This window comes from Saimiri boliviensis, chromosome 5 (genome assembly GCF_048565385.1).
Source record: "Saimiri boliviensis isolate mSaiBol1 chromosome 5, mSaiBol1.pri, whole genome shotgun sequence".
NCBI lineage: Eukaryota > Metazoa > Chordata > Mammalia > Primates > Cebidae > Saimiri > Saimiri boliviensis.
In genome coordinates this window covers 102904472-102928046 of record NC_133453.1, presented here as the reverse complement: position 1 = coordinate 102928046, position 23575 = coordinate 102904472, and the positions used below count along the sequence as shown (strand labels likewise).

The 23575-nt window shown below is 36.5% G+C and overlaps 1 protein-coding gene across 9 annotated transcripts in view; it reads left to right on the top strand.

The window, feature by feature from the left end:
• R3HDM1 (R3H domain containing 1) overlaps positions 1-23575 on the top strand; it is a 123079-nt gene that overhangs the window by 43451 nt on the left and 56053 nt on the right. For 4 of the 9 annotated variants that reach the window (XM_010330619.3, XM_039469802.2, XM_039469797.2 and 1 more), the window contains 4 exons: positions 107-255; positions 4136-4237; positions 5960-6262; positions 9548-9671. In XM_010330619.3, coding sequence (XP_010328921.1) covers positions 107-255; positions 4136-4237; positions 5960-6262; positions 9548-9671 — 678 coding nt within the window. The remainder of the gene's footprint in view (positions 1-106; positions 256-4135; positions 4238-5959; positions 6263-9547; positions 9672-23575) is intronic. The other 5 variants (XM_010330649.3, XM_010330639.3, XM_039469799.2 and 2 more) reach the window with 3 other exon arrangements.

Here is a 23575-nt window from a genome sequence, read left to right as displayed (position 1 = left end):
TGTGGTGAAGGGATTTTGGACATGCTTTGTAAATTTTTAGTAGAAGCACCTATTTTCTATCTGTATTCTAAGTTTTTTTTTTTTTCCTTCTTGTTAAATTTTTCAGGTCAGCCCTTCATAAACCCAGATGGGAGTCCAGTTGTGTATAATCCTCCTATGACTCAACAACCAGTTAGACCCCAAGTGCCTGGACCTCCACAGCCACCTCTGCCACCCCCACCTCAACAACCAGCAACTAATCACATTTTCTCACAGGTGCACATATCCACGATTATGTAATGCTAAGTTGACGTGCCTTTACATATTTGGAACTAAAATGCACTAATTATAATTGAGATAGCCCAAGTAAGTATCTCTTAGAACTTTAATATTCTGCCACCGGTGCTGTTCCACTCACTACTCATAGGAAAAGAGAGATAACTTCAAGGGCTTTTCCACTGATAGATACTGAAAATATATTGGAAAGAAGGAAATTGTTTTAATCTTATGAGACTGTCTGGTGAGTATTATCCCTATTTCACAACAGCAAGAAATGGACAACAGAGGAATAAAAATGAAATTGAGATTGTTCATTGGCCAAGTGAGCAAAGTGAGTTGTTTTTAAGATTCCACAGATTAAGCAGTTAGAAGAAACTGAGAGAGGCTGCTCAGGCTCTACAAGGTACTCTTCATCCATTCTACCTACCCTATGAAAGATAAAGCAGTTCTGAGTTAGAACTCCCAAAAGTACTCTTAATAATATTTTGAGTTTGTAAAAATGTTTAGAATTTACACATTCATTTTCACAATCAGTCTTTTTCCCCTAAAATGTATTTTGTCCATTTTGGGGGAACTTAATTATACCAGTATGAACTCTTATTTTTATCCTAACTTTTAAAGGTTATTTAACATATCAAGGTTTATGTAGTTAGTTCGATGCCTTTTTTCCTGCAAGACTCTAAATATTCCATTGGTGAAAACATGCAGAGTAATTTTGTATGAAAGAAGTATGATGCGCTGGGCAGGGTGGCTCATACCTGTCCTCCCAGCACTTTGGGTGGCCGAGGTGGGCAGATCATAAGGTCAGGAGTTCAAGGCCAGCCTGGCCAAAATGGTGAAATCCCTGGCTCTACTAAAAATACAGAAATTAGTTGGGCATGGTGGTGTGTGCCTGTAGTCCCAGCTACTTGGGAGGCTGAGGCAGGAGAATCACTTGAACCTGGGAAGTTGCAGTGAGCCGAGTTCTGGCCACTGCGCTCCAGCCTGGGTGACAGAGCAAGACTCTGTCTCAAAAAAAAAAAAAAATTAAATGAGTGTCCCTTAAAAAAAAAAAAAAAGATCATGATAAACTTGAACTGGAGAAATTTTATTAATTTTGCTCACAAGCAATATTGCAGGGTTGAAGAACATGAGTTTAATTACATTATTTAATGTTGTGAAAGTCATTAAAATAATTGTACTTCTGGCAATTATGACTCCTAATACTGGGCAAGGCAGTTTTTTTTTTTAAAGAAGAAGAACGTATAGGTTTTAGATACACTTCTAAGACCATACAAATCAGTTCATGTATGTAGAATAGATTGCCTAAAACTGTTTCTACATACTCCCATATTCCCTTCCTAAACCCATTTGGTTACATACACTAAGCTTACATAAAACTTCCCTGGCTTTCTCTGTCTTGGCTTTAGTCACCTTGGTCCCAAAGAGTTTCCTCTTTATTATGCTGTCATGTAGTTGTCTTTGCAGTACCATGTATTTCACCAGGAGCTTTAAAGCACTGATTTTCATTTGGTTTCATTTTTATTTAAATTTCAGTGGGAATAATGTTAATCTGGCAACTTTTCAAAACTCTAGGATTTATCTGTGATTATATATTTCAGATTGTTGTCTCTTAGAACTTTGATTTAGTTATAAGAGATAGCTCTAAATGAAGATGTAGGCCACCTAGTTTAAAAACAGAGGCTTTAATGAGCTATAATTTGAATTCTTGGGGTATTCATCAAATTTCATAACTTATTTTTCTAGCATTACTCCAAGTGTTTCAGGTAATTCATCATCAGATCCAGAAACAGACTCAAGAACAAATCATTCTCAATAAATACCTTTTGCACAATCTGAAATAATTTATCAATGAGATTTTAAATAACCAAACAAAGTAATACTGTGATTTCCAAAGCTTTCAGAAGGGCTACTTTTCTTGGACATAAGATAAAACCAGTTACTTTAGGTGAATGTTGTTTTGAAGCCAATCACACTTCAAGTAGGAAAAGGAAGTGCTAAGGCTTTTTATTCTCTAAATGGTGTCAGAATTTCACTTTGATCAGTCTTCTAGCTCACAGTTTTTTCATTACTCTCTGAAACTCAAACATTAATTCATACTTTCCTTAATCACCCAGCTGACTAAAACTTTGTTTTATCTGACACTGACATAGGAGGTCAAGTCATCTGAAAATTATGTCTTAATGGTTGTCTAACTTAGTAACACATCAAGTAGCCTGTTGTTGAAAGTTCTAAAGCTGTTACACCTCATGTAGTATAATATGTGCTGTTATTCATTAGGAAGCTTACTTATTTCTAGACATGGGTTTTGTGAGGGACCAGAGGCTGTTTTTTTCAGCTTTTACTGAAAGATTTTTTTTACTGCTTTAATTATAGATTATTTTGCTTTATTTTCACATATTTCTTTTCTTTTTTTTTTTTTAAGATGGGGTTTCACCATGATGGCCAGGCTAGTCTTGAATGCCTGACCTCAGGTGATCCACCCATCTTGGCCTCCCAAAGTGCTAGGATTACAGGCGTGAACCACCGCACCTGGCTTATTTTGCTTTATTTTAAGCTAGTCTAAGCCATTGCTTTTTAGAAACCATTGTGTTGATTTTGTGGTAAAAGTGCAACTCAAATCATTATCTATTTATCTATGATGTCATAGACAAACAATGTCTATCTTAGTTGACATAGAAGTTCTCTATTTAAATTATTCCCTGAACAATCTTAATTCCATTAGTTTAACATTTTTAAAGTATTCTTTTCAGAGATATTATTCAGAGGGAGAAGCATGAATATACATTTCAACTAAGAGTTTTTATCAAATAAGATTCCCTGGGTTTCTCATCTACTTGTTTCTGTGGATGTCTACAAGTCTTTTAATTTACCCTAGTCTGATTGCCATCTATAAAGTGGATTGCTATAGTCTTTAAGCCAATGTGTATATTACCGTTTTTGTAATAAAAAATATATATGTGAGAAAATTAAATCAGATGCCAGTTTTAGTTTGTGGATAACCAACTAACTGTATTCCCAAAATTGAAAAGTGATTACAACTTTAAAAAAAAAAAAAAGACCTGTTTTTGAGTACCCCTGGGAAACATAAAACTGTTTTTTCCTGAAACTCAAGAGTGCTTCACTAATGACCAGAGATTTCAGGTAACTGGTTTCTCAGCTCCTAACAAGTACCATCTTAATAGAAATGTGTTTAGTTACAAAGAAAGTGTTTGTCTTCCTTATATTAAACAGATGTGTTTGTGTGTGTGTGCATGTCTGTATGTATATGTGCGTTGTTTGTTAGGCTTTTATTTTTAATGGTTCCCACTATATTTTTTTACCCAGTGAATTTTTCTTATAAAATTGCTAGAAGTTAGAGACTTTGGTCCCAAAACACTGCTTAATTATGCCTTATCAGTAAGGTAATTGGAACAGTTATTGGGTAAGTTATTACTGTCTGATACTAAGAATGAAGTTTTTTTTTTTAAATTTAGTGTTATACCACTAACTAGGGCAGCCCTTTCATAAAACCAAGAAATAATGAGAAGTAGTTTTACTTTTACAGACTTAACCCAGAGGTCTTGGTTAAGTAATAGGATTCAAAATGCTTAAATCACCTGTTCCCGTTAATCTGTAGCAAAGAAATACTTTTATTGCAAAAAATTATCCTCCTAATTATGTAATAAATTAAGGCGTACATATGTTTTTGAAAGTTTTAATATATTATAGTTTCTTCACTTTGTATTGTTTTTGTTGTTTGCTATGTTGTTGTATTTTAAATGACTTTATAAATGTAGTTAAAGCTATTGCCAAAAAGTGTAAATTTTCATTTTATGCAATTCTTCTAACATTTTATTCTGACATTAACATTGTTTGCCAACCTGTTATTCTTTAGCCTGTTCGTCCTCTGCAGTCCTCTTCACAGCCTGTTCAGTACTCTACAGCCCCTTACCCAACCCCGCTCCTGCCAGTCTCACCCACCCAGCAATACTCTGTGGTACTATATCTCTATTCACCTCCTGCATTGTTTCTGTGGGTGGATGTGTGATGAATGTGCAAGAATGTCATTAATGTAATAGGATCTTTTGTGATTTGAGTCAGGTATACACATGTATCCAAAAAAAGTATTTCTGGTTCATACTAGAAATAATTTATTCGGTGCCATAAAATATTGGTTATAGTGGCTTATTATGGTGATTGTTTAAACTCTAATCTTTTTCTACTTTTTCATAATGAAAGAATTTTTAGTTTGATTATTCTAGTCCTCAGATGTTTCAGCAACTTTCTCATTGAGGTCATTGCAGGATCTGTGCTGTCCTGGGGTGGCAGCTTTTGTTTGCATTTAGACATTCTGTTTTCTCCCCAATGTTGTAGGTCCAGTAGTCAGTACCAGTTCTTAGGGTGATTTGTAGCTTACAGCTACAGAAGACATTTAACTATATTTTCTAAGATGATTTATAGATATTTAATATTTGATCGTAATGATACTTTCTTTAATCCGAAATATGCCCCAATTTTTATTGCAATAAGAAAATGACTTTTATACAAGGTGACACTGAGAGTGGTGTTACAGTTTTGGTACTTGTGTTAACAATATTTGATCATATAATGTTGAAATTACAGTCCATAGGTACGTTTTTTCCTTTTGAAACCATTCCCTGAATTAGGCTGATAGTGCTAGAGTATGTCAGAGTGACAGTTTGGGAAGAGAGAAACCATATACTTCCAATCATTAAATCAGGCGTCTCCTTTCAGTCCTTTATCTTCTCCATAGCCTTAATTTACTTTGCAAAATCCAGCTGATCTAGAAACTGCAGACGTTGTCAACTTTGATCTGATGACTCAATTGCCATAGTTTTGTAAGTCATTTTTTTCAGTGTTGACCTCTTATCAAAATGTGGTATATTTTGTTGCCAGTCTGTGGTTTCTTGGGAACAGGGAGCATTTTAACCCCATATCATCATTTCAGTGATATTTTTCTGGAACAGTAAGAGCTGATCCTTATGCTGTTGAGTTAGAGAAATGTTTGTCAGATAGCACATAAATCATAACCCTTGTCTTGGTAGGGCACCATTTAGCAAAAGCATAGGAAACTGTCATTTGAATTACATTTACCAAATATATGACTTCAGGAACAGACACAAGGGAAGAATCGAATGTATGGCCAGATTATTTTTGAGAGATTAGAGAAAGGACTGTGTAGTTGGATTTTATGTATTTAATTTCGGCAAGTAATTTTGGGGATACAAAAATGCATAGAATTTGAATTTTGCCTTCTAGGAAGAAAGGAGAGTTTAAAGCAAATACTAATTAGTACCTTGCTTATTGCTTGGTCTTTGAAGTCCTTTCAGAAAATATTAATTGTATAATATGAACATGGCCAGTTTCACTTCTACATTCTAATGTTCCTTTCATCTTCATTTAAATAAATGTCTTTTCATTTTTTAACGTGAAATGTGGTACCCTACTGTTTTCTGCATGCTGTACATACCCATTAGATGTATTTTTTAAATAATTTATTATGACAGCATTGTAATATTCAGCAATAGAGTTGTCATTTTCTTGAAGCTTCACTCTATTACATCATTTCTTTGGTAGATATATATAATTTTCATAATGTGTACTACTGCACCTTATTTAAAAATAGGGAGTATTTTTCTTTGATAAGTTTGGCCTATGCGTAGAGGGCTTACTGATTTTTGACTTGTTTCTTTTTTAGCAGGATAACCTTGGGTCTCAGTTTAGCCACATGAATCTTGCTCGCCAGCCATCTGCTGATGGTTCTGACCCTCATGCCACCATGTTCCAGTCCACTGTGGTTCTTCAGTCTCCACAGCAATCTGGTTATATCATGACAGCAGCCCCTCCACCACATCCTCCTCCTCCACCACCACCACCACCTCCTCCTCCTCCCCTACCACCTGGGCAGCCAGTCCCTACTGCTGGGTATTCTGCCTCTGGTCATCCTGTCAGCCAGCCTGTGCTCCAGCAGCAGGGATATATTCAGCAGCCATCACCACAGGTATACTGCTTTTTAATCTTTTCTTTCTTGTGGAAACCTCTCATTAAGATCAGTTTTAGCTTCAAAGAACTTATTTTTAAATTCTCATGAAGATAATTTATGAGTCTGTAAACAAAGCATATAGTCATCTTTCTCCCACCTAAGTACATGCTAAACAACCATATGACAGGTAAATACTCTAGTTGGTTGGTAAAGTATGTGAGTTTTGAGGGGTTTTTCTTCCTGACTGAGAGGTGTGGAATTTTAAAAAACTAAACTAAGGGAAACACAATAAAGTGTAAATGCACTGAAAAATAAAATGGTAAGGCTGGGCACAGTCACTCACACTATAATCCCAGCACTTTGTAAGGCTAAAGCAGACTCACAAGGCTGGGCTTGAGCCCAGGAGTTGGAGACCAGCCTGAGCAACATGGTGAAACTTTTGAATATTTAAATAGCTTTTAATTTCTGAAACAGACTCCACTTGGTTATGAAGTAGTATCCTTCTTATATATTGTGGGATTCAGTTTGCTAATATTTGTTAAAGATTTTTGCATCTATGTTCATGAAAGATATTGGTCTGCAGTTTGCTTGTAATATTTTTGGTTGTAATATCTGGGTGGTTGTAGCCTCAAAATGAGTTGGGCATTGTTCCCTCCTCCTTTACTTTCTGAAGGTGTTTGTGTAGGATTGATGTTATTTCTTCTTACGTGTTTGCCAGAATTCACCAATGAATTCATCTGTAGCTGGAGATTTTTTGCAGGGAAGGTTTTTAAATTACAAATTTTATTTCTTAGTAGATATAGAACAATTCCAGTTCTCTGTTTCTCTTTGGACTAAATATTATAGTTTGTGTCCATTTCATGTTGCACATTTTTGTCGTAAAATTGTTCTTAGTATCCCTTGTGCTTTTACTATATGTAGAATCTTAGTGGTATCCCCTTTTTATGTCTTGATATTGGTAATTTTGGTCTCTCTTTTTCTTTATTAGTTTATCTAGATAATTTATCAATTCTTTTGATGTTCTTTAAAAAAAAAAAAAAATACAGGCTGGGCGTGAATTAGGATTACAGGTGTGAGCCACGTCGCCTGGTCCTGAATCAGTTTTATAGTTAACTTTTTGTTTTTACTAAGTAGAGGACTGCGTTCTTCTTTTTTTTTCTTTTTTTTTTTTTTTTTTTAAGACAGGGTCTCACTTCTATCACTCAGGTTAGAGAGGGCAGTGAAGCAATCACTGCCCACTGCAGCTGTGACCTCCTGGGTCCAAGTGATTCCCCCCACCCCACCCCCGAGTAGCTGTGACTACAGGTGCTTGCGCCACCACCCAGCTAATTTTTTAATTTTCAGTAGTAGTAGGGTCTCACTATTTGGTCCAGCCTGTTCTTGAACTCCTGGGCTCAAGTGATCCTCCTGCCTCAGCTTTCCAAAGTGCTGGAATTACAGGCATGAGCCACCACACCCAGCCCAGAAGGACTACATTCTAAAAGAATAACTGAAAATACAATAAATACATAAACCAATAACGTAGTCATTTATTATCATTATCAAGTTTTATATACTGTCTGCTATACTTTTAAACAACTGCTAGCACAGTAGGACTACAGAAAGCTGAGTGATGCATTGGGCTATGATGTCACTGGGTAATAGGAATTTTTCAGCTCCTTTATAATCTTAGGGGGCCACCCTTATAGATACAATCTATCGTTAACTGAAATGTCACTTTTTGATACATGACTATATGAGCAAAATTAAAGAATGGAACCAGTATAACTGCAATAATGCGGGAATGGATAAAATAGTTTATACAATGAATGTTATTCAGCAGTTAAATTGAATGAACTAGCGGTATATCTTTCAATAAAGAAAGATGTCTCGGCCGGGCGCGGTGGCTCAAGCCTGTAATCCCAGCACTTTGGGAGGCCGAGGCGGGTGGATCACGAGGTCAAGAGATCGAGACCATCCTGGTCAACATGGTGAAACCCTGTCTCTACTAAAAATACAAAAAATTAGCTGGGCATGGTGGCACGTGCCTGTAATCCCAGCTACTCAGGAGGCTGAGGCAGGAGAATCGCCTGAACCCAGGAGGCGGAGGTTGCGGTGAGCCGAGATCGCGCCAATGCACACCAGCCTGGGTAATAAGAGCAAAACTCCGTCTCAAAAAAAAAAAGAAAAAGAAAAAGAAAGATGTCTCAAAAACAATATGAATTGCAAAATAAATTTCATGAAGTTATGTGTAGTTGAGTTTCCCTTATTTCAAAACCCTGGGACCAGAAGTTTCTGATTTTTTTTATTATTATTATTTGCATATATGCAATGAGATATCTTGGGATAGGGCCCAAGGTCTAAAACCAAGTTCACTTGTGTTTTATATATATATATATATATATATATATATCTTACACACATAGGCTTAAGGTAATATAAGCAATATATTAAATAATTTCATGCATGACATAAAGTTTTGACTGTAACCTGTCACATGAGGTCAAGTGTGGAGTTTCTTTTTGAGTACTAACATGACATGATGCTTGGTGCTCAAACATGGCATCATGTTGGTACTCATAAAATTAAAGATTTTGGAATATTTCAGATTTTGAACATTTGGATTTTTAAAATACTCGGCCAGGTGCAGTGGCTCATGCCTCTAATCCCAGCACTTTGGGAGGCTGAGGTGGGTGGATCACGTGAGGTCAGGAGTTGGAGTCTAGCCTGGCCAACATGGGGAACCCCACCTCTACTGAAAAATACAAAAGTTAGTCTGGCATGGTGGTGCACACCTATAATTCCAGCTACTCGGGAGGCTGAGACAGGAGAATCACTTGAACCCCCAGGAGGCAGAGGTTGCAGTGAGCTAAGATGGTGGCACTACACTCCATCCTGGGCAACAGAACGAGACTCCACCTCAAAAATAAATAAAATAATCAATACATGTATGGATAATAGATATATAGTAAATATATACTATATAGTAAAATCACCAACTACGGAATAATGGCTTCTACGGAAGTTAGAGTAAAGGAAATAGGGTGAGTCTTTCACTAATTCGGTGATGTTTGGTTTTGTAAGAGAGACATCTGAAGCAAATATGGCAAAAAAATTTAAAATCTAAATATGATTGGTGATACATGTATTTTTACGCATACTGTACATTTGAAGTTTTTTTAATTTTTCAGTTAAATTTAAGAAAAATCAGTTTTCATGATTAGTGCTAGAAAGAATTACTACTCATTAAATTCTGATGTTCCTCCTGGAAGAACATATGTAATCCAAGTAAAACTGATTTTTTTCCCTCAATGATGATCCTAGATGCCAGCCTGTTATTGTGCTCCAGGCCACTATCACTCCAGTCAACCTCAGTATCGCCCAGTCCCTTCTGTTCATTACAATTCACATCTAAACCAACCACTGCCACAACCTTCACAGCAGACAGGTGAGTCGTGTTTCTTATGTCATAACTTCTGAGCCATGGGTGTTGCGTTTTTCCATCTTATTTCTATTTCATTATTGTTCTTAAGATAGTACTTAATCAGCCTCTCAGAATCTCAAATATGTTCCTGCCTATGAATTTGCAAACCAGTGAGATTAGAAGAAAAAGAGTGAGCCAATCTTACCATCCTCTGGAAAATACTATTCTGTCAGGTCTATAGGCGAAAGGGTTGGGAGCTATACTGGGAATATCCTAAGCAGTGTGTTAAGTGGCTGCCATCCCTCACTGCCATTGAAATTTAAGCTCTCTTTGCAGCCTGATAAATCACTTATGGTAACAGCAAAAGAGAGGCAAGGCAAGATGACTTATGAATGGCTAACCAGAAGCAAAGATCAAAACCACCTAACCGGGATTGAGAACTGTAGCCTGGGGATGATATTTTGATGTTTTAGTAGGCATGCCTTTAAAAGAAATGATGTTCTTAGCATATTTTCTGTTTTGCTTTTCAGTTTGTTCATTGATAGTGAAAAGTATTTTTAAACCAAATACAATCTAAGTCCACTTAAATGAAATTTATTAAAACTCAGCATTGTTTTTGTTTTAGCACTTTGCAGATTTTCTTCAAGCATTCAGTGAAAACAATTGTGATCTCAGTGTTTAAAACTATCTTACTGACTTTTAATGAACTCATTTCTCTATATGCTTCTCACCTAGATGTGTACTTCTGTCCCAGATGTTTAATAAGGTATTTATTCAGCCTTTCATAACTCTAGGAGTTGAAGTAGAATTTTATCATTGGTTTCTTTAGAGCTTTCTTAACTGTTTTTTACTGTTGGAGGCTCCCAGGCTAGTGAGTGTGACTCACTGAGAAACCCATAACCTCCACCTCCACTGAGGCTGTTTACTGCTCTTGATATTGTATGAAACTCTTCATGGTTACTACCAGTTCAGGAGAAGCATCTCTGCACTGGCCCATCTGATGAGTAGTAGCCATACTTCTCTTTACTGTTGGAGTCTTCAAACTTCCTTTGCTAGATACAGATCATGCTTAGCATAGCCATGTAGGATAACTTCCAGGTCCTTAATCTGTTACTCTTAGATGTTGTCTTGTGGTTAGTTTAAAGGTTCTCCCCTTTTTAGTATGTTACTAGCTTTGTATTATACGTTTGACAAATGTTCTTCCAAAGAATGTTGAATACAAACATTGGTCATTTTAGCCAAGTTAGAATTTTAGTTGCAAGTTACCTAAAATTCAGTAATACAGCCCATGTCAAGTATTGTAAACTAGTATATGATCTAATTTCAAAAGGTATCAAAAGTTGTTCTGTATTCGTGTGAACATTGGTTGTAGCACTGCTCATTAGCTTTATATACATTAGTGTTTAATTCAGAAACAATTTTCTGAAGTTTTCTGGACCTTAAGTAATTGAATTTTCATACTGTTTTTTCTTGACGTTTTTCTCCCAGAATTATAACACAGACTATAGCTGATGTCATGATAATAAAGAAATGCACCTTCATGCTACTCATTTAAATTCCCTTGTGTGTGACTAATTAACTTAATTCATTAGTACACTCTATTAATAAGGCAAGCAAAAATCCTTTGTTCTGTATTTGAGTTAGCTTACCAGTTTTGTTCTTCAACATGGCAAAATTTTTCTTCTTCTCCATTGTCAAACTGCCTACAAAATCACTTTCAATCACAGGTTGGGACTGGTGTGCTAATACAGATGCCTGTCTGCAAGAAAAAAAAAAGAATAATCACACTTAATAGAATACAACTAAATATGCCTGATTGGGGGCTAAAACATCTGTGTGACAGATAACATGTGTTTATCATTGGTGATATTTTTAATTGTGAAGTTTTGTCTGATGCTAGTTACGATGAGAAGGAGCAAACAATAAAGCAGATTGCATCTGGATAGTGCTACAGGCACAAGAAAGAGAATCATGTCTTTGAAAAATGTTTGACATTGTGTTTGACTCTTACGAGTCAGTCATAATATAACAGTTTATTAAAGTGAGACTTGTCTTTTCGGCTATTTTTATAGTATCCTCTTGCAGCTTAAGTTAGTTGACTCTCATTCAGTTTGAAGAATAAAAGAGGAATAAATCTTCAAAGCATTCTTATCTGAAAGAAAAAGGAATTTTGTTATGCCAATAAGTATCATAAAAATTTCCCTTTAAAGAGAAGTTCAGCAGTGCCATTGCCAACTATTGTATTGGTAATTGCATTGAACCTTTTCAGAGAATCAGCAGGAATTTGAACTGTTTTTTTAAAAGTTATAATCTAAAGACTTTTTTATAGTTAGCTCATTGTTAATTTTTATATCAAAACTTACAGAAGGGCAGGCGTGGTGGCTCACACCTGTAATCCCAACACTTTGGGTGGGTCACCTGAGGTCAGGAGTTTGAGACCAGCCTGGCCAACATGGTGAAACCCTGTCTGTACTTAAAAAATACAAAAAACTTAGCCAGACATGGTGGTGTACACCTGTAATCCCAGGTACTCAGGAAGCTGAGGCAGGTGAATCACTTGAACCTGGGAGGCAGAGGTTCCAGCAAGCCTAGGTTGCACAACGGCACTCTAGCCTGGGGAACAGACTCAGACTCCATCTCAAAAAAAAAAAAAACAACTTAACAGAAAAGTGTGCATTTATGTTTGTTTGTACCCTAGTGTAGAAAAGTAAAATGTACTGGGAAATTAGCAAGATAGCTCATTGTTTTTGAGGTTTTTTTTTTTTTTTTTACAGATATATAGCAATTGTTATCTCATAGTTTACATTTTTATATGGAAACATACTTCTGGGTTTTCTCCTGGTTTTTATTTTCTTACCTGTCTATATATTCTATCCCAATCTGATTAAAAATGAGAAACAATTTTTTACATCTATTTTTATATCTTGTCAAACAATGCTTACCCTACAAAGTGTCAAGAGGCATGTATTTTTTTTAATTATTACATACAAGAGTGAAACTAATTATTCAACCAAATAATGAAAACACTAGTAGATTTGGAATGATTTTTTTTTCACTGTGGCACAAATAATGTTTAAGTGTTTATATTTGAACTTAAAGAAATTTTGCCCTAAATTAACAAACCTGACAGCACAGTATATTTTTTGACCAGATAGGGTATGGGCAGTAGAAATATAGGATCTTTTGTTATTTTTCCGTTGGTGGGTAGCGAGAGGGTGGGGAAATATCTCAAGGATAAAATGCTCTAGGTCGTTTATCCATGTGTGCCAGTGGACCACAACTAAAATCAGGACTAACATTATTGCTGGTAAAATGAATGTACTAGTCTTTTGTTATGAATGTAAAACTACTGAACTGTTCATTCAAAACAAGGTTGAGTAAACCCTTATCAACAGAAACAGAGGAAACATCCCTGGTTACATACATAAGACTTTCTGGACAATGAATTGTGTAATGGGAAAGAACAACAAAATAAAATCAGAATCCTGATGGCCCTTAGTCATTTTTAACTGGTGTTAGGCATATCACTTAAAGGCACTGAGCTTCAGTTGGACTCATTTGCAAAGTATGGAAATGTTACTATAATTAATATGAATTGAAGCTTGTGTGTACTCTACAACTCCATGATTCTTTGTGTCTCATATGAGTCATTTCTAGTGCAGAAAGATAGAATATTAGAGAATTGGTTTGTAATAGCTTGGCAACCAACTGTCAATAACTGGAGTCAATGAAAGCAACTGTTTCAAAAGATCGGATTACTTACCAGTTGCACTAATAGAGATTTATTACTTTAAACCTTTATCATAAAATGTATACTTTGAATACTGTAAAGTATACTGCATATAAGGAGTTTGGTATACTATAAAGAAACTTTTTCTGCAGGTAGTAATTATAGCAAAGACTTTAGGTTTACAAAGCCTTAGCTCTTTTCTATGTAGCTGCTGTTATTCTTATGACTTGAAAAGTTTGTAGCTTCACCATATACATTTAATATTTTGCAATAATTGGCCTTGTTCCTGAGCTGTTGGATTCGGGGCCGTAGCACTGTCTGAGAGGTTTACATTTCTCACAGTGAACCGGTCTCTTTTTCAGCTGCTTCCTGGCTTCTTTTTACTCAGGTTTCCACTGCTTTTTTGCTTTTTTTTTTAAATTAATGCTGTATGAAGGTGTTAACATTTGTTTATATTTTTCATTAATTGTAATACCTTTAAATCATGCATCATACTCAGAAATAGGGATTTGAATTTAAGTGACAGCTTTGGCTTAATATAATTTACCTATTAAAAATTTGTGAAAGCTATTTCTAATTTATTTTCCAAAGTAGAACGGATGGCAAATTCAGTTTGGTTTTGAGCTTATCTAACAAGCTTAATGTTTTAAGCATACCAAACTCATTAGCAGAAGTCAAATATGTTTCTCCCTATTGCTACACAACTTTTCAGGGATATTATATATGAAAGCATGACATCAAACTGACCTAATACACCTAAAGGCATTGAAGCTACTTGGGCTCGGCTCTTACCAACAATATAATTTAATTTTTTTTCATACAGTGATGTTGTTGCACACCTATGTGAAGCAAAATTATTCTGTAAAACTATACTTTTAGTTTTGCAACCATTTGATAACTTCAGAATTTATTAATGCGTTTTATCTTTAGTCTTAGTTTTTCAGTTAACTCAGAATCATGTGGTTCCAAGTTGATTAAGCTTTGTTACCAACAGACTATGGCAGGTTCCTGATCAACGACACTATGGAAGAAACATGTTAGGATAAACAGTCTTCAATGCATGCAGATTGTTGTCAGAATTTCAAGGCACAAATTTAAGGGTAACTAGGGCGTAAAAGGCAAGCAAGGGAAAAACAGCACTATTAGGTAAGCAGGTGAGGGGGCTCATTGCCAGGAGAGTTAGCTGTGTCAAACAGGGCCTCTAGATAACAAAGTCAATAATTTCTTTATTGACAACTTTCAATCAAAGTAATAGGAATTTTGTATTTGTAAATTTCTGGATAGTAGCTCTGGCTATTCTTGTTTTTTCATTGGTTCTGTGAGTATTTCTTAGTATGTATTGTGTGATTCAGCACAGATTCAGACATTGTATAATACCTACAAATCCACGTATTTCCCTTTTCCCTTCTCCATTAACCTGCCGCCACTGAAATCTGGAGCCAAATATATCTGGTAAGTACCCACAGATTTCCTTGAGTTGTGTAGACTGTTCCATGGAATAGTTATTTAAACAGCTGTGAGCTGTAATCTCTGTGTGGCTGGTTCATTAGAATTGGTTTTCGTTTATGTGTATGTTTATTTCAGGCACAGGAGTGAGAGAAGAGAGGATAATAGATGAGAAGGGATAATGAAGTGTGTTAGCAACTGCATCTCCTTCAAAATACCCATAGGGCTAGCTTTAGTTTAACTTGCCCACCTACTGAAATAGTGCCACAGACAGAAGACCAAGATTATAAGCTTGAGGTTTTAACAATTGGTTTTGCAGATGCCTAGTTAGAAATAAATTTAGCTTTAGTAAAATGGCTCATCTTAAAAAAAAAAAAAAATTACCTTCACAGCACTTCTATTATACAAGCACAGTCTTGAAAAAATCAATTAATAGGTACTATTAAGTGAAGTAACCTTGGATTCATTGGTATTTCAAGCAGTTCTTTAATTCTTTTTTTTTTAATTTCTGTGTTATTAAGAATGCTTTCCTTTAGAACAAATGCTAGTTCAGATCTCCTATATAAAATAAAACTAGCCTGTTAATGCCTGTTTAGTACTTTTGTGCTGAGCACTGCTTTTCCATCCTGCTCTCTTCTCCATTAAAGTGAAAGAGAGTTAAAAATAGAATATTCTTTGGAACCCTCCAGGGAAGTGCCTGAACCATCAATTTATATTGTCCTAGTTCTCTCAGCTTGCAGAATTGATTGTGCTTTCCTCTGAAAGTGCTGGAAGAAATGGGATAATATTCCAACAGTGCAGTCCTTTAGCAAAGCAGAATGGGAAAAAAAAACGACTATTTTGAGATCTGGATATTTACTCTGTTATTTGGTATCATCTACTATTGGCATTTCTTACTCTACAAAATAGAGGCTTTCCCACAATATTGACACAAATACCTATAAAAGATTTTCCTCTACTTTCCAGGTTAAATTCAGGTGTATCGCAGGAAGAATTTTCTTTCATTTGAATGTACTGAAATATACTTTTTAATGAAGAAAGAATAATTTACGTGTTAGCCAAGTTGGTGTCAGATACTGGAAATACTCTTCTTGTAGCATTTTTTTATACCTTTTGGTACTTTTCATTCACTAGCAATCTACTTCTCCTTCCTAATCTTCAACCTTCTCCCTCTTTTCCAGATCATTGGATTTTTCTTTCTCATACTTGGCAGTCTTCAAACTATACTTTTGACACTATCAGAACTCTGTACCCCCTCTTGCTTTGTCTGAATAATTAGACAAGGAACCTAAACCACAATGCCACCTCTCTAGGTGCCACTCTAACGGTTCATGCCCAGCAGTCTGAAATTTCTTTGTTTAAACAAAAGTTCAAAGGAATTCATGAGCAACTCGAACAGTTCAAGATGTAAATTTTATTAAGCAATGTACATAATGTGAGTGATACCTGTAATTAAATGATCCTTTATTTTATGTTAATTATTTTATTAATGATTTTGTCTTACATAGGCAACAGTAAGATTATTTTCTCTGATTGGATTAGGAGAATGATATGGTGGGGCTTTTTGTCTGTTTTTAGTGCTTTCCTGCTGAGTATTTCTAGTTTTGCTTGTGATTATAGTAATTTTAGCCAACATAGTCCCCAGTTTTCTTTTTCATTAGAAAAAGTTCAATAATCTTTTGTAATCTTTAATGTCCTGCTCTTTAGAGAATACAATTCAAAATTATATACTTTTTAGCCAGTTACTGTGTTATATGTTTGTTGTAATTATCAGAATGAGTGATAAAACATTTCATCATGACTTCTGGAAAAGTCATTCATATGCCTGTCCTAATGCCAGTAGAATTTCCCTCCTGAGGTACCATTCATACTGAGCATCAAATGTTAAATGACAATTTTAGTTGTGATAGTTTAAAAAAGTTCCTCAGACCCTAATGGCTTTCTACCCAGTGTAGTTTAAACCTGGTGGGTTTTTCTGCCTTGGATGTAAATATGAATGAAATGCTACTCAGTGAATGGAAAAAAGCCATGGCTTCATAGAACTTCAAGGCTTCACCTATAAAACATAGCAGCTCTCCTCGAACAAAACATGTGCAGGTTAAAGCTTGCATTGCCCTACTGGGTAAAGTCTGACTTCTTGGCAAAGCAGCCTGACTTTGTGGAGAAGACAGCCAATATCTATGAAAACTCTGCTAGACTAATCTATAGACTCATCTGGAATGTGGCAGCAGACTTTTTGAGCAAAAGCAGCCTCTGAGGCAAAACAGCAAATCTAAAGCCCAAAGAGGAACATTGGAGATTCACATGGAAATACTCAGACTAAGAGACAGAAGACAGAACTGTGAGATGTGGAACCGGAAATAGTGTCACCATTTGAGCCAGCTCTTCTCCTTCCGAATTGTCTTTTGTTTGGTTATGTTTTAATATTTTTAGAGACGGTGTCTCACTGTGTTGCCTAGACTGGAGTGCAGTGGCCCTTCCTAATTGTTTAATATAATTTATGAATATAATCTAATTATAGTAAGGCAAGGAAGTGCAACTTAGAAATACATAAATAGTAAACCACGCATCTTGGGAGTAGTGGAGAAAATAAGGGAAGGACTGTCCCTCCCACAGAGAGGACATTATGGGCGAATCATATAAACTTATTTGCACCTGGTCTTTTTTAAAGCCCCCAGGTTCATATGGCTACCATCTGGACTGTCTACTCAAAAACTTTCACTGTGATTCCTATTTTGAATAGCAATGCTTATATTCACCAATAAGTCTTTAGTTCAAATGAACAAAAAGTGTCCTTGTTGATTGATACTATTTACCGTAATTATCTGTTCTCCTATAATTAAGTTTATCTTGAGAAGTAGGTATGTTAAGCTACAGTAAAGTCTTCATTAATCAAAATTGTCAGAAAATGAAACAAGGCCAGGTTCTGCTTATTTGAACAATATTATAATACTTTTTCTACTTCAACATTTGTTCCTTAAAAAAGTAATGGAAGCATTATATGAAAAAAGGTTTTGAAATAGTTATGTGTCATACAACCCAATTTTTATAAATAATTAAAATGAATATATGTGTTATTCTCCGCATAGAAAATTAGACTAGCCACATATAAAAATATGAGGAGTATCTGTAAGTGATTATTTTCCCATATATACTTTTTCTCTTTTTGTATTTTTTTTCCAAATTTTCTACTATAAAAATATTTTATGACCTGTAAGGTTTTTTTTTTTGTTGTTTTGTTTTGAGACGGAGTTTCGCTCTTGTTACCCTGGCTGGAGTGCAATGGCGCGATCTCGGCTCACCGCAACCTCCGCCTCCTGGGTTCAGGCAATTCTCCTGCCTCAACCTCCTGAGTAGCTGGGATTACAGGCATGCACCACCATGCCCAGCTAATTTTTTGTATGTTTAGTAGAGATGGGGTTTCACCATGTTGATAAGGATGGTCTCGATCTCTTGACCTCATGATCCACCTGCCTCGGCCTCCCAAAGTGCTGAGATTACAGGTGTGAGCCACCGCCCCCGGCGATCTGTAAGGTTTTTATAAAAGATGTTAAGTCTACGTTTTTAAAAATATTAAGGCTGGATGCAGTGGCATCCAGTGGCATCTGCTGTAATCTCAGCATTTTGGGAGGCCAGTGAGGGTGGATCACTTTGAGCTCAGTAGTTCAAGACCAACCTGGACAACATGGTGAAACCCCATCTCTACTAAAAATACAAAAATTAGCTGGGCAAGGTGGCGCACACCTGTAATTCCATTACTCTGGAGGCTGAGACAGGAGAATTGCCTGACCGAGGAGGTGGAGGTTGCAGTGAGCCGCTGTATTCCATTCTGGGATATAGAGTAAGACTCTGTCTCAAAAAATAATAAGTAAATAAATTTAAAAATAAAAATATTCAAATAATACCTTCATTACATGCTTTACCTACTAGATATAAATTTAAACAGTTTTGTATCTTCGAATTCTTCCTAAATGCCTTGAGGTTTATTATATGAAATCTGTGTTTTAGCTCCTGTACAGTTTTCTAGGAGAGACTTAATGAGTGATCCACAAATTCCAGTCTGATGTGACTTGTATTCGTGGGAGTGTTACTTTAGTGAAAAGGTGGTTAAATGTGTTTAATCTTATAACCCAATGTTACCTTAAAATTTATTTATTTTTATTTTCTGAGATGGAGTTTTGCTCTTGTCGCTGGAGTGGAATGGCACGATCTCGGCTCACTGCAACCTCTGCCCCCCAGGTTCAAGTGATTCTCCTGCCTCTGCCTCCCAAGTAGCTAGGATTACAGGCATGTGCCGCCACACCTGGCTAATTTTCTATTTGTAGTAGAGACAGGGTTTCACTATGTTGGACAAGCTGGTCTCAAACTTTTGACCTCAGATGATCTACCCACCTTACCCTCCCAAAGTGCTGGGATTACAGGTGTGAGCCACTGCTCCGGCCCAGTGTTACCTTAAAGTTCAAATTCAGGCCAGGTGCCGTGGCTTACGCCTGTACTCCGAGCATTTTGGGAGGCCAAGGCAGGCACATCACCTGAGGTCAGAAGTTCAAGACCAGCCTGGCCAACATGGTGAAACCCCATCTTTACTAAAAGTACAAAAATTAGCCAGGCATGGTGGCACATGCCTATAATCCCAGCTATTTGGCAAGCTGAGGCATGAGAACCTCTTGAACCCGGGAGGCAGATGTTGTGGTGAGCCAAAATCACATCACTGCACTCCAACCTGGCCAACAGAGTGAGACTCTGTCTCAAAAAAAAAAAAAAAAAGACATACAGAAACCATGAGATAATGACTAACCAGAAAACGTTTATGTTACCTATTGAGTTTTATGAGATGTGGCATAAGGGAATGGACAAAATCATGAAGGGGGATTAATAAGATAGATTCTTAAGGAAGGCTATTTTTTTAAGTGCTTGGCATTATTATTTCTAATAGCTCCACTGTGTTCAAAATTTCAATCCTGGCTTATTTATGCTACTTCTGAATGAAGTACTGATGTTAGTGTTTTTTCTTCTTTCACAATCTTTAAAATCTAGAACTTCCTGGTTGTTCTCATCACTCTTGTATGTGTAAAACCTTTGCTTCTTCACCAGTATTCTGTTGTTCCTTCATCTTTCACTTATCACTTCACATACCATATTCATTCATTCCTGACTATTCCCCATTCCTCAAACATATTAACTGTTACTTTTTCCAAACCTTTTATTTTTGCTGGAATGAGCTTTTCCTTTAAGTCCACGCTCAAATGTTACTACCTGCATAAATATCAGTCAGGACTAATTTCTTCCTCTTATTTTCATAAGACTCTTTATACAGCTATCCTCATATAGTATGGTGGCTAAAAATGCCTAATTTCAAAGATAGGGACCATGTCACATCTATCTTTATCTAACCCAGGTGGTGTCCTTTTTACTACTCTTTGTAACAGATGACCAGATGCTGAGATCAACTGTTTTGTATTTCATGTTGTCAGATTTTCAAAATGTGTGTGGCATTTGTAAAAGAGTGTATGTGTATGTATGTGTGGCAATTAGTAAGCATGGATATTAATGGAGATTAGACTCCATTAAAGAATAAGATGGCCAAGCATGGTTGCTCATGCCTATAATCCCAGCACTTTGGGAGGCTGAGGCGGGCAGATCACCTGAAGTCAGGAGCTCAAGACCAGCCTGGCCAACATGGTGAAACCCTGTCTCTACTAAAAGTACAAAAATTAGTTGGGTATGATGGTGCATGCCTACAGTCCCTACTACTGGGGAGGCTGAGGCAAGAGAATCACTTGAACCCAGTAGGTGCTGGTTGCAGTGAGTCAAGATTGTACCACTGTACTCCAGCCTGGGTGATAAGAGTGAGACTACATCTGAAATAAAATAAAATAAAAAAAACAAGATACCATTGGAAATTTACTGATGCAGTTTTCATGATGTAGCCAGGCATGGTGGTACACACCTGTAGTCCTAGCTACTCAGGAGGCTGAGGCAGGGAGGATCCCTTGAGCCCAGGAGCTCGAGGGTACAGTGGACTGTGAATATGCCACTGCTCTCCAGCCTGGACAACAGAGTGAGACCCCATCTCTAAAACAAAACAAAACAAACAAACAAATTCCATGTTGTAGGCCCAACTGACCCCACATTAACTCACCACGACATGGTTTCTCTAGGTATTTATTGAAAGCCTTCTTTCTCACACCTTTTTATCATAATAGAGAATTTTAGGCAGGAGACCTCCAAGACGAAATTCTTTTTTTTTTTTTTTTTTTTTTTTTTTTTTGAGACAGAGTTTCACTCTTGTTACCCAGGCTGCAGTGCAGTGGTGTGATCTCGGCTCACCACAACCTCCACCTTCTGGGTTCAGGCAATTCTCCTGCCTCAGCCTCCTGAGTAGCTGGGATTACAGGCGCGTACCACCGTGCCCAGCTAATTTTTTGTATGTTTAGTAGAGATGGGGTTTCACCATGTTGACCAGGATGGTTTCGATCTCTTGACCTTGTGATCCACCCACCTAGGCCTCCCAAAGTGCTGGGATTACAGGCTTGAGTCATCACGCCCAGCCACAAAATTCTTAAATTTAGGTAAGTAAAAAAAAAAATAAGGCCAAGGCAGGGGGATCACCCGAGGTCAGGAGTTAGAGACAAGCCTGGCCAATGTGGTAAAACCCCATCTCCAGTAAAAAGACAAAAATTACCCAGGTGTGGCAGCACATATCTGTAATCCCAGCTACTCAGGAGGCTGAGACAGGAGAATCACTTGAACTCGGGAGGCAGAGGCTGCAGTGAGCCCAGATCGTACCACTGCACTCCAGCCTGGGCAACAGAGCAAGACTCTGTCTCACACAAAAAAAAAAAAATCAGAAGCACATTTGCACATAAATTGCCTTTGTTTTTTAAAGCTTTCTTTCAAGGCAACCTATAACCTTGAATATTTCTTGAATAGACTACAGAAGTAATATGCATAATATTTTTAGTTTCTTAGTTTCTAGTTTCTGCTTTAAGTCAAATTAAGTCATATTACAGTGAATTCTACTCAATGTATAGTTTGTTTTCATTTTAGTAGACTATAATTCTGCCAAGTCTGTTATAAGAAGTTATTATCCCAGTCTATGCAGAACCCAAATTCTGATGCTGCAATAGATGTATGCATGTGTTGAGGTGGCATTTCCAACACAAAAAAGGTGTCATGTTCACATTTCTTTTCCATTTCTGTCTTTTATTTTCCTAAGGGTGAAAATTTGTTGTTGTATGTTTTAACGGTGTTTGGAATTTGGCATATAAATTTGAAATACTTGTTATTTGATGAACTGAAAATAGTGTAAAATGTTAATTGTTAGATTAAAAAGGAAAAGGTTTATTCTGTTCTCTGCTTTTACCTGCCTAAGTTTAAGTAGTATAGGAAATTCACAAGGAATAAAGGTTTAGCAAACAGCATATTATCAATTACTTTATTACAGATAAGGACTAGAATACACATTTTTTTTTCCTTTGGTACAAAGTTAGATTGGTGAGAAGGAAGTCATTGGAAACATGACCATAAAGTACTGTTGCCATAGAAATAACATCATTTTTACAAAAACTCTTCACTGTTAAGGGATTCACTATAACAATTTTTACTTTGGTTTTGGCTTTTTTCTGTTTTGGGTTGGTTTGGTTGTATTTGTTTTTTGGGACGGGGTCTCGCACTATTGCTTAGGCTGGAGTGCAGTGGCGCTATCTTGTATTTTTTTGTGGAGACAAGATCTGGCCATGTTGCCCAGGCTGGCCTCAAACTCCTGAGCTTAGCCACCTCCATCCACCCAATCCATCCACCTCCCAAAGTGCTGGGATTATAGGCATGAGCCACCACACCTGGCCAGGATTTTTACTTTGTTATTTTTAATGTGTCACTTTATTACTAGATACACGTTGTAGTTACATTTTTGGAGAAGACGGATGCTCAATTTTATTCAATTATTTGGTCCTTCAGCAGAATTATTAAGGCTGCCAGACAACTTTGGTGATGCTGTTGTTTATAATCAATACTTGAAATTACCTTTTCCATTGCTTTAGGAATTAGTGAGGATGTAAATGAAAACTGATAACAAAATACATTTATGGTGTTATCAGGGAAACAATTTCATTGCCCTTTAGCTGTTAAAGTCCTTATATGCGGTGCTCTGATTCAGTTCATCTTTGTAAAAACTTTTCAGTACTCTGAAGCTAGATGATTATTTTTACCTAGTTCCTTAAAACACAAAGAAAAAAACTTTGGGTAGCATCTAGTAATTTACAGGAGTCTTTAGCTAATTAATATACCTGAAAGAATCCTCTTAGGATCAGGAGACAAAACACAATTCATATTCACTACTTAGAGCTTATCATTGCAGATTCTTATTTAAGTGAATAAGTTTACTTGATAAATGTATGCTGTTAACTTACCACTTAAATTACCACCAGTCAGTTTAGGTATTTGCTTTGTGACCAAGATTACTTGGTTTGTTTAATGATCTGTCAAGTGACCTTAATCATACAATGAAGAAATAATCTAAAAAATTACTGTATAACTCCATTTGCCTATGTCTTCAACACATTTAAAACTGGTTCTCTCCCCTGCTCTTTTTTTTAATCCCCAGCAGGGACTGTTTTGTGGGAATGGAACCTCTGCAGATGCATAGAGCCCCATGCTTGTGTTAGTGTTCTGCTGTTACCAACTTGAAATTCTTAACAGTTTTTTTTTTTTTTTTTTTTTTTTTTAACAAGGGGCCCTACATAATTTTCCA